The sequence below is a fragment of the Danio aesculapii genome, chromosome 19, assembly GCF_903798145.1.
Source record: "Danio aesculapii chromosome 19, fDanAes4.1, whole genome shotgun sequence".
NCBI classification, from domain to species: Eukaryota; Metazoa; Chordata; class Actinopteri; order Cypriniformes; family Danionidae; genus Danio; species Danio aesculapii.
The window spans coordinates 9,768,225-9,780,689 of NC_079453.1; the positions used below are offsets into that span (position 1 = coordinate 9,768,225).

The following is a 12,465-nucleotide window of genomic DNA, read 5'->3' on the forward strand; positions in this document are numbered from 1 at the left end:
ATATACCACCTCTTTCTGATAAACTCTTTCTGAAATTCTTTTAATAACAAGAATATTAACAAGAATCACAAGAAGGGATCATCTCTGGTCACAGGTCAGACATTTCTAATTTTCTTTGACAGAGCTCTGATCATAATGGGAGATAGCTTTTGTGTTTATAGTAGTGTATGGGTTTTGTTAGTGAAGCCATATATTTGAGTTTATTCTTTGATTTTGTGTCAGGGAAGATTAAAAACAGACAAATAATTATCCATATAGAAGAAACTCCTTATTAGAAGTCATTTCATTTGTTACATGACTCTCTTGTGACTCGTTAGAAATAAGAGCTGGTCTTGATTTTAATTTATTATTATAATTTTTTTTTTCCATTTGGACAATTTTTAAGTTGCATTGTGAAGGATGAGCCAAGAAATATCCAGTATACTTAAAAAAGAGAAACAAATTGAATGGATGTTTTTCGATGCAGCCATAGAGTAAACTGTGTTAAATACTCAGAGGCAAAAATAAAAAAATACAAAATTAATACATGTACAACCCTCTTAAGTAATTGAAAAGTGCTTTGGGTGTACATCAATACACTGTACACATATAATAATATACAATAAAACTTTTATACAATACAACACTTTTATAACATAAATGTAATAGTTAGGTCATTTGGTGACAAAATTCACACTATCCCAGTCGATAAGCCTGTTAGGCTTTAATCTGCAATGATAACCTCCTGAATTTGCTTTATACCTAACTTAACTAATGGAACTTTATTGAAATATGTCACAATTTAAGATGAAAAGAAATTAAGCCCTAAACAGAACAAAACAAAATAACAGGAAACTGTTCACTGTCTGTCTCTTCACCACATCCTTCTCCCCATAGCAGGTATTGATGCATCTGTGGTTTCTGCCCTAACTGTTGTGCTCATAAAACATCTAAGTTAGAACTTTTTTTTTTTTTTTGCAGTGCAGTTACCATGATGCCAACCACCCAGTGTTTCTACACAAACTAAAACCTTTACAGTGTGTGTTACTTAAAACATCATGTTTGATTAATCTTTCTTTTGTCATTTTTCTCATTTCCAGAAATACACACCCAATTTTTACTTACAGTACAGCTAACATCTTCAACGTTACTACGATCCTTGATGCTTTAAATGATTTTCAAGTGATAAAAGGTGTTTTTTTAAAAAATATTTCTTCTTTAAAGTTGACTCGGAATGCAAAACAAAAAGTTTCTACCCATCACTCTTATCTTGAGAGGGTGTAATGGATTTCCCCCTAATCAACACACCCGATGACCATTCCTAATCAGTCCTCCGGCGTGGACTCACATCACCATCAACAACACCACCACCACCAGTATCCAATTCCACATCCGTCACTTCTTCTCCATCCCCCATCCACTTCGCCAGTCCCATGGTCAACTCGGTGCCCTACTCTGGTTCGGTGGAGGATTGCAACAGATTCCTTTTACAATGATTGCTAGCCCTGGAGATGCAGCAGCACAGATTCCCCTCTGACAGCGGCATTTAAAACGGCATTTATTATTACTCTGTTTACAGGTTGAAAGTTACAATGGGCAGAATCTATTTGGACCCAAAATAGAAACGTCATCCAATCTCTGAGTCCTTTTTCCAAACAAAGTAGAAGATACATCGGTGGGTGAGAAATTATATCATTTACGACAAGGAAAATATTCTGATTAAAGTTATTCTCTTTATTTCAATACATGTCCCATCCATCCTCCACAACCTGTGATGAGTGTGGTTTCTACTGCTCCAATGATTCCTAGGTTTTATCAACTTTTGGAAATTTCATTCTCTATTACAGTTTCATCACCTCTTTGTTGACAGATCTCCTAAAAGATAAGCCCAAGTCTCTGAGAGCCCTTTTATTCTGAAGGTAGATGCCTCCAATTCTGGAGTGGGAGCTCTACTTTTCTAGCAGCTGGGGACCCCACCACGACTCCTCCATATGCCTTATACTCCCAGAAACTCTCCTCGACTACGACATAGGAAATCGTGAGTTACTGGCAATCAAAGCAGCACTGAAAGAATGGAGACACTGGTTGGAAGATGCAAAACATCCTTTCTTAAATATACGAATCATCGTCTCAACAAGCCAAACGTCTCAACCCGAGGCAGGCTAGGTGGGTTCCATTCTTCACCAGGTTTGACTTCACTATTTCCAATCATCCAGGCTCCAAAAAAAACACAAAAGCTGACACTCTCTCTAGAATCCATACTCCTGAAGATGCTGAACCTATTTTCCCAGCTAAGATAATGATCAGCCCGATCCAGAAGGCCCTGGAGGAAGAGATCAGAAATATCAGTAACTTCAAGCCAGCTCCGCCGAGGTGTCCACCCAACCTTACCTACATTTTACACAGTCAAAGATAAACTCACCAATCAAACAGTCTAACTGCTAAAAGATCGCTTCTGGCAGCCTGGAATGGCCACTGACAGCAGAAGGTACGTGAGAGGATGTCGGGAATGTGCAATGTCCAAAGCTCCTTGTCATCTTCCACCTGGTAAGCTCTTTTCCTCTTGCCATTTCTAGTCACACCTAGGAGTTGATTTTGTCACAGATTTGCCACCATCTGATGGAAACTCCTGTATCTTTGTGGCTCTTCAAAGCCTTTAGTCTCATATCACTGAAAGGATTACCCACAGCCATGGAAACAACAAAAATCTTGTTCAACCATGTGTTTTGAAACCACGCCATTCCTGAAGATATTGACTCCGATTGAGGTCGCCAGTTCATCTCCCAAGTCTGGAGAGCTTTCTTCTCGCTCCTAGGTGTGACAATCAGCCAATCTTCTGGTTACTATCCCCAGAGCAAACTGGTTACTATCCCCCAACGAACAAACACAGAGAAAAATCCAGGAGATAGGCCGACATCTCTGTACCTTCTGCCATGACTACCAGAACACCTGGATTCAATTCCTTGCGTAGGCTGAGTACACACAAACTTCTTCCATCAACTTTCCACAGAGCTCACTCCTTTTCTGGGCATACTCAGCTACCAACCACCTCTATTACCCTGGTCTGGGGAACCTTTGGACGTTCCATCTGTCCATCACTGGTTCAGGGAGAGTAAGAGTGTGCAGTAAGGAGTCATACCATCCAGGCAAATGTCCAGAGAGCCCCTACTCCAACTTACCAAACAGGACAGAATGTATGGCTCATTGGACTTAGACTACCCTGCAAGAAGCCGGGTCCCAGATTCTTTCAAGCTTACCATACCCACGCATGTGGTAATTTATATTTACAGAAAACTTAATAAAGCTAAGATAAAGTGTAAATCTTGAATACAGTTAATACAAACATATGTCAAACATAAAATGCTTCTATTGCGGTTAGGATATCACAAAAGTCATCCTCAGAATGCAAGACAAAAACTTCCTACTCTTCACTGCTCTTTGTTTTGACAGTGAAGTTTGATCTTTGATCCGTCAAAGCTGAATCCCCTTTACTGTCATGCAACCCACATTTTTGGAACCACTGGTCTAGGGTAGAAGTGGAAATGATTCTTTCACAACGTTCAAATCTAAATGTTTATTTATTATTATTTTTTTATCAGGCAGACCATGTATGCAGTTGTGACTCTGCAAGACTCAGATGAGGTGATGGTGGTGTCATCAAACTGGTTGAGCCTCGATAAAAAGCTATGTTACTGGCCTCCATTCAAATCCACAGAGAAGTGTACTGAAGCCGTTCAGAAAAAACATGAGCCTGAAACAGGAGGGAAACCATGGGAGAAACTAAACGTTAACTTTCACAGAGAATATGGTAATGGTTACATTTTTAAAAGCCCTGTTTGTTTTAATAATTTTTTTCTGTCAACTGCTCAGTACAATATTCATGTTATTGCAGTCACATTTGATATGGCAAAAAAGGGGGAAAAAGAAATAAAAGAACAGAAGGAACGGTGAGTAACAACAAATCACCCAAAACTAAAAAAATAAATCAATAAACAATGCATTTGTACTATTTTGTTCAATGTATTGTTTTTATTCAAATAAAGATCATATCTATTAGCCACCGGATTCTCTGGAATAAAGAGGCAAAGACTTGAAAACTTTCAAGGAATTTCAAATAATCAGCTTCAAACACTTGCTCCAGTGACATCTACACCTATATCTAGAATGTCAACTGATGGTGAGCCAAAGGTCTTTTGTCATTATCTCTTCAACATGTGGTTTCTTTTTAATATATAAATACAGCAAAAAACATTTTGTACTACAGACAAAGCTGAAATCCTCGAAATGCTGAGAGACATCAAGAGCACAGTTCAGCAAAACTCTACCATGTTAAATAAACTAATGAAAGACAATGCAGTTTCTGAAGCCCCCAGCAGCAGCACCAATGTGCCTCCTAAAGAGATGAACAAAACTACAAACCTAAAATTACCATTAAAAACCTTTGACGATGTGGCCAGGATTGAAATAGAGCTCAGTAATGCAACAACGCGCAAAAAATATGTGAGTCCACACGATTCCCCAAATAATTTTGGAAATTATTGTATTGCCTAGAAAAGTTTAAAGAAAATATACAGTTTAATAGTCATTATGCAACTCATTTGAGCATTTTCAATGCTGCGATTCACAACAACAACAACAAAAATAAAACATTCTCTTCACAGGTAAAATATCTGTCAGAACTTGGAGGCTTTGGGCCAAAAGATGTTGTTAAGAACATAATGCAAAGTGTCCTAACAGATGATCTGGCAAAGGAGTTCAACTGGCAGGGCAGAGGAGATAAAAAGGCCTTCTCTCAGCATCTTTTAGCAGATGTGATCAGAGGTAAACTAACTCATCGCTGCATTAACATTAATACATAAAATATATATTTAAAGTACTCCGAGGCTGATTTGACCTTAATAATATACAAACTCAAATCTCCACTGTTTTGTTTCCTCTTTCAGATGCTGCATTCAAACGAAGCGTAATCAGGCTGGAATGTGAAACGGAAATTAAAAAGTATCTTAGTTACAAAGCTCATCTAGCTGCTCGGAAGAGACCAAGACAAGAAGAAGGTGGGTGTTGCAGATCTTATAAATGCTCTCATCTTTTCACATATAGACATTGACCTAACATACAGGGTTTTAATTTGTGGATTTCAAAACCACAAAAAAAAATGGGAGGCTCAGTGGTTAGCACTGTCGCCTCAAAGCAAGAAGGTCGCTGGTTTGAGTCCCGGCTGGACCAGTAGGTGTTTCTGTGTGGAATTTGCATGTTCTCCCCGTGTCTGTGTGGGTTTCCTCCAGGTGCTCCGGTTTCCCCCACAATCCAAAGGCATGCGCTATAGGTGAATTGAATAAACTAAATTGTCTGTGAATGAGTGTGTATGGGTGTTTCCCAGTACTGTGTTGCAGCTGGAAGGGCCTCCGCTGTGAGAAACATATGCTGGAATAGTTGGTGGTTCATTCCGCTGTGGCGATCTCTGAAATAGAGACTAAGCTGAAGGAAAATGAATAAATGAACATACCTAAATACAAATATATACTTATTTGTATATACTTGATATATAATTTTTTATTATTATTTTGTCTTGCAGGTCCTGTGATTGAGATTCTAGATATGATTTCTCCCACACCCATTGACGACGACGAAATTAATTGGGACATTTTTGATTGAGTTTTTGAGTCAGTTATTGGTTATGAAGATCCAGTTACACATTAAACATCCATTTATGAGACATGTGTTATTTTGACATTACTTAATGAATTATTATGATTTTGGCATTACCTCCGAAATATAAGAACAAACAATAACATGTTGTAAATAGGCTTTTAAATATATTTGTCATGTTCAGTGTTTTATTCAATTCAATGTTATGATTTTCATTTAAAACAAACCAAAATTACACTCAAATACAGTAACAGAGTCAATTTGTTTTCTTGCAAACCAAGTACTTGTAATGTGTGACAGTACTGTCCACAACATTGGTTATGTAAGAGTCTAAATTATCATATGCATTTGTTTATATGGCAAAACATGTCTTCTTCACCAAAGAAAGTCCATACTGACTCTAAAGGCAGATACTGATTAGATCAGGGCCTGGTGTGTGGACTTTTGGGGTTTTGCGATGTGGTCACATGTACATTGGTAAGTTTGAATGTCTCAGTATTTGGGCTTTGGTCACATGGTCAAGAAAGATACAACACAGATGTTAAACTCTGTCTCGTTTCTTGCTCTGCACTTTTCCTGCTCTCTCTCTCCCACTCCCTGTCTCTCTCTCGCTCTCTCTCAGGTAACTTTATTGTTACATTTAAGCTGGGTACAATTATTGTTATATGTTTTTTATCATTTCATTTTTAATCCTTTTGTACAGTTATTTTATAACTAATTCAGTTGAAACCATAGAAAATTACTGTCATTAAATCATTTCATTATCAAGTATTTGTGAACTACTTTTGATTTAACATCAACACTTAATTGTTCCATATTGCAATACAATACAATTACACAATAGCAATTGCATTTTTTGTTTGAATAATAAAATACAGAAATGAAATAAAATTAAAAGGTGGCTAGTTTGTAATTTGTTTTAATATGAATAAAAAACATGCTTAGACTATTTAAGCTTAACAGCTACAGTATACGCTGCCAATAGACCCTTTTCACAATGACATCCCTTCACTTCCCCCTATCGGCAACACAGTGTATTTTTAGTTTCGGTTTACCTTTGAATGAATTGGAGACTTCTCTGGAAAATTTACAAATAAAAATATTAACATTGCACGATCTGATTTAAGACTATTATTGGTATTGGGCTTGTGTCCAAAAGTTTCTCTTTCAATACTGCACTGCTTTCTGAGTTTGAAAATGATTCAAGTTATTAAGAATAAGTTATAATGAAGATTATTAACGAAAGCATACGTTTGCAACCTTTTCACTTATTAAGTTTTTTTTTCTCAATAATGGAATTATTTTACTTTAATGCTGCTCTGAATATAAATTTATATTATTGTTATATGTAAATGTTCCAGAATGAACACAGTTTTTACTAAATCTTCTTATATTACCTGGTATGTCTATGAATAAATGTAAAATAAATGATATACAGTACATATATCTGTAGTCTACAAAGATTTAACTTATTTTTAAAGCATTTAAAGCACAAAAATACTAATACAACTAGTGAAAATTAATGGATTTTAATTTACTTGTTCAGGTTCAATGAAGCACTACTAAAATATATCTTTAAGGGTATTTTTTAATGTATAACTTCTACCAACTTATAATCAGTGGTGTAGTACTAAAAAAATAGGTGGTTTACTATTACCCACCCAATCCAAATTTTAAAAGTAGGCAAAGAAATGCAAACGTCAATGTATCTTTGATTCATTTGATATATATATATATATATATATATATATATATATATATATATATATATATATATATATATATATATATATATATACAGTATATATATATATATATATATATATATATATATATATATATATATATATATATATATATATATATATATATACCACACACACACACACACACACTGCACAGCTTGGTTTGCTGACTAACTAAAAAACGAGTTCAGGAGCGGGATTCTGCCGCTGTTTTTATATCAAATTTAAAGGGGACTGAGGCGATCATTTAGTAGTGTACAGGTAATCGCAAAAGTGTTAGGGAGGCTGAATGGAAATATAGGAGGGCTAAAGCGACGCCCATGCTGTTTAATAATTCAGCTGATTTGTTGTGATCTTTGAAAAACTCAAATACTCAATACACAAAAATTTGGGAAGTCTAATCACCCAAACAAGCGAGTATATCGAGGGTAAGATCCTCAGAAGTCGTAATACCCAAACAGCTCGTGGAAAAAAGTAGGCATACTGAGTATACGTGCGTATAGCAAGGACTACACAACTGCTTGCATATGATTTGGATATAACCAATGCATATGATTTGGATATAACACCAGTTCTATGAATCTGTTCCATTCCATTTCAGTTCTATGAATCTGAGTCCTCCATAATGCACACACTTATTGATTCCTACTTGTCTTCCTCGAGATGAAGAGTAGGCAAAATCTGATATGTAGTGGGGGAAAACATGCTGGATTCAAAACTGGCTTCATGATCGATCGTGTCAAAACATGTTGCCATGCTCTTTACGAGCTACGCCACTCAGCTGCTATCTATTGCGCACTTTAGTCATGTTGTCTCTGTCAATCAAACGGTGATGGGCGTGAGTCGCTTAACATTACCTCCGCTTGTTTTTTTGCTCCGTCCTGTCTATGAGGTGCTTTCTTTTCGGCTTAGTCCCTTTATTAATTCAGGGTCGCCACAGCGGAATGAGCCACCAACTTATCCAGCACATGTTTTATGCAGTGGATGCCCTTACAGCTGCAACTCATCTCTGGGAAACATCCATATACACTCATTCACACACATACACTATGGACAATTTAGCCTACCCAATTCACCTGTTCCACGTCTTTGGACTGTGGGGGAAACCGAAGCACCCGGAGGAAACCCACACGAACGCAAACATGCAAACTCCACACAGAAACGCCAACTGACAACGCCAGCTTGAACCAGCAACCTTCTTGCTGTGAGGCAACAGCACTACCTGCTGCGCCACTGCATCGCCGTCCCACATTATTACAAACGTAAATAAAAACTATATATGAATTTGTTCTTTTTATCATTATGATTTTTTTCAATATCCATTTGCACAGCTATCAGGTTATTGTGGAGAGAGAAAAAAAAAACAACCCAACACAAGCTAAATAATCTGGCTGCTAATTATTTTGTTTGTTTTAACGAAAAACATGTCTTAAAACCATTCTATTTGGTCAATCTCTTTCCTTTTTGTTTGTCTTCCTCTTTTCCATTAACACCCCTCAATGCTTACACCTATAACATCTGCAATTTTACAGATAATCTTAACGATTTAAAAAGATTTTCAAGTGGTAAAAATATTTTTAAAGGGTAATAATTTAAAATTCATGTAGTTATTTACCCAGTAATAACTCAGAATGCGAAACAAACGTTTCTATCCATCACTCTTTAGCTTGAGAGGGATTTTAGAAGTCAATTTCTTCTGAAGGTATGCCAAATTGGGATAATAATTCAAAATGACCTCTAAATTGAATATGAACAGCATTAAACCAAACATGAAACAAACCTAAAGACTCACCAAATTTTGCTAACATAATAGCCCCCCATTAAAAAACATTTCTACAGTTTTGTTTGATACACCCAGGTCCTGGAGTCTGTAATAATGTTTGTTTTATTTAAAAGCTGCAATCTGCAATTAGTACAGCTCCAGGAATGTTGACAGCAATAGTCTAGACGATGGAGAAATAATCACTACATAAGGACATTTAAAAAGATTAGATTAAGATTATCTCAAATTCATTAAAGAATTATTCTTATTCTTATTATTTTTGGTAAATTTAGGTTAATTAATTCATTAATTCACCTTTATTTGTATAGCGCTTATACAATGTAGATTGTGTCAAAGCAGCTTCACATAAAAGGTCACAGTAAATAGGAACAGTGTAGTTCAGTTTGTAGTGTTTAAGTTCAGTTCAGTTTAGCTCAGTTCAGTGTGGTTTAATAATCACTACTGAGAGTCCAAATATTGAAGAGCAAATCCAACGATGCGCAGATCTATAGATCCTGAACCATGCAAGCCAGTGGCGACAGCGGAGAGGGAAAAAAAACTTCACTAATAGCGGAAGTGAAGAAAAAAAACCTTGAGAGAAACCAGGCTCAGTTGGGCACAATCATTTTAATTTCTCCGCTGGCCAAACGTCTTGTGCAGAGCTGCAGTCTCAGTGGCGGATGCTGGAAGCTGGCCTCAGCGAAGACTCATCTGTCTCTGGAGCGTCACAGGAATCAGTCTCATGTTCTCCACTCTTCCATGACCATCACAGTAGCTGCTCAGGCAGAAAGCCATGAGGAAAAAATAAATGTTATTGGTTCATAGTATCATGGAAACTGTGATACCGTTTAAGATTTTAGGATAGAAATAAATTTTAAAATAATAGCTTTAATTTGCCATTTTTTAAAAATAAAAAAGCTGTTACTTTTGCACAATTTATTGTGATGAATAAAAGTAAGAACAAAAAAAAAAAATAATATTGGTGCTTTTGAATGGCATTGAACTAAATTTTACTGATTCAAAACGTTAGATTCCAACTTTTTTGTGTATTAGAAATCCTTCAAGACATTGCCTCCAGCTTAAATACAAGTTTTCTGTAATAATATTTTGCTTTCACTGGTGGAAAAGTCATCTTGTCTGGATCAAGAGAGAAACCTACCTAGACCAAGCAATCTTTACATCATTTGCAAGAGTTTTTCATAGCAAACACAAAGAACAATGAACACATGCCATTTTGCTTTTACTTCATGTGCGCTTTACTTACTGTTATTATGTTTTTAAAATACTGAAATCTATTTTTAACTGACTAAAATGCAAGATAATCACACAATGATGTATATAATTTAGTGCAATATTTAGTCAAATATAAACTTCTATTTCTGTTTAGCATAGTGTTGTTTTTTTCAGTTGATATTAAAATGCCACACCCAAAGGCTGGGTTTATACAGATAAACACTCTTGTCAGAGCGTGACTGCAGTAGTGTGTTTTTATTCTAAGATGTACAAGATAACACATTTCTTCAATTATTTAGCTTAATACAATTTGCTAAATTTAAAAAAATCTGTTTATTTAATTTTTTTAAGTTTATTTTGGGTTGTTATCTATGATTAGGTTGTAATTAAATGAAAGCAAAACAAATTTGTTATTAAATTGTTGATGCAAAGGCTAATGCAATAATCCTGCAGTATAAATAAAATTCTAGTTTAACCATAAAATGCCAATTGTGTTATTTATTCTGGCTCCATTTTTGTGAGCAAAATGAACGACCCAATTTATAATTTACAAAAATAAATCTGACCCAAATGCTATATGAAATAAATGTGTTAATGTTAGATTTATGTTAATTAATTGATTATTTGCATGGTGCTTTGTGTGTATGTGTGTGTTTGCAATTGCCTTTAGGCACATAAACAAATATTTGGTTAGCCTACCTTTTGATAAGGTGGTTGTCATCGTTATAATACAGCCTATATAGAAGACTGTCCTGAAAAAAAGATATATGGTCACGCGACTCAGGCTATTAGGGGTCTAAGATGGGCTAATCAAATTTGAAATTGAGCTACAGTCACTATTTCTATCACCAACAAAACTCTTGACATTATCGACATGTGAAAGCATAACACAAGGAGACATTTCCTGGTGCCATTGTACAGCCAATCAAGGACCTCCTCATTCTGTGGACCCTGGGACTTCAGTCCCACTTAACCCTTATGTTTATCTGGTCCATATAGATGCACATATACCCAACAAATAAATAACCACTGCATGTGACTCATGTGCCTCAAGCCTACAGTTCAGTTAAGAAAGTGCTAATGTCTTTTTCAATGTAAACCATTACTCACATATATCATGTACTCTTTGTGTTGATATATTGTTCTTTATCACTTATATCAGCAATATAACTCAACAGCAGTTGATTGAATGATAACAGACATTAAGCACTTCCCCGAGTAAAAATTCTGCTGTGCGCCAGTAACATCTTTGAGTTACAAGATTTCTATCAGAAGGACCAGAGTGATAAACATGATATTGAATTACATTTATTCGACGAGAATTATAGAACAAAAGTATTATTTAACAAAACATAGGACTTCTTTGGCAGAGGCCCCATCCGAATCTTGAATTGGAATCTTGGACTGCTGAAGACGAAGGCAGGGGTGGAGGCCACTCCCTGGACAAGGTTGCTCAAATTAAAGGGAAAAGAAAGAGAAGTGATAAGAGTAAGGGGATCCTGTGCCCCAGTAGAGCTTTATGTCTAGCAAGACTTCTGAGTAATGCGTTTTGAGACATTCAAGCAATTCAACCTGGATCATTTACATTTGGCAACAATTACATTCATGTGTTGTTTTCATTTAAATCTGACCTTAGAACTTTCTTATAAGAGTAAAACTCAGGACATACCATTGCTAAAGAAAAAAAAAATGCTTTCCATAATTTAGACGTAATTAGAAAAATAAGCACCAGTTATACTGATATTAAATAATTAAAATAAAATAAAACACAAGTAAACGATACTTTGAGTACATATTAATGATATTACTTGATATTTACAGTAGTAATTTAGTTGAAAGCAGGAGAGAAACTTTCTCTTTCTCAGAAGTCCACACCCAATAGTGACTCAGAGCTAAAGTCAGCAATCTTACTGCTTTATCTCTATTGACAGTTGTATCAGCGAGTGTCCTGTGCTCCACACATTATCCAGAGAAATAAAAGGTAACTTTTCTTTTCAATTATTATGATGCTTAGAAGTGAACTACAATTACAAAATATATGTCAAAAATATATTCTGCCTTATTTTTGCTTTTTATAAAATAATCTACAATGCAACA

At 35.6% G+C, this 12,465-nt stretch overlaps 1 protein-coding gene across 2 annotated transcripts in view; it reads left to right on the forward strand.

Annotated features, from left to right (window-relative positions):
* The window catches only part of LOC130247286 (nuclear GTPase SLIP-GC-like), a 43,479-nt gene extending 37,097 nt beyond the window's left edge, over positions 1–6,382 (forward strand). The window contains exons 18-24 of one of the 2 annotated variants that reach the window (XM_056480530.1): positions 3,579–3,787; positions 3,872–3,926; positions 4,023–4,156; positions 4,244–4,479; positions 4,641–4,800; positions 4,923–5,033; positions 5,555–6,382. In XM_056480530.1, coding sequence (XP_056336505.1) covers positions 3,579–3,787; positions 3,872–3,926; positions 4,023–4,156; positions 4,244–4,479; positions 4,641–4,800; positions 4,923–5,033; positions 5,555–5,634 — 985 coding nt within the window. In that variant the 3' untranslated portion in view covers positions 5,635–6,382. The remainder of the gene's footprint in view (positions 1–3,578; positions 3,788–3,871; positions 3,927–4,022; positions 4,157–4,243; positions 4,480–4,640; positions 4,801–4,922; positions 5,034–5,554) is intronic. The other variant, XM_056480532.1, reaches the window with a different exon arrangement.
* The last annotated feature ends 6,083 nt before the right edge of the window (positions 6,383–12,465 follow it).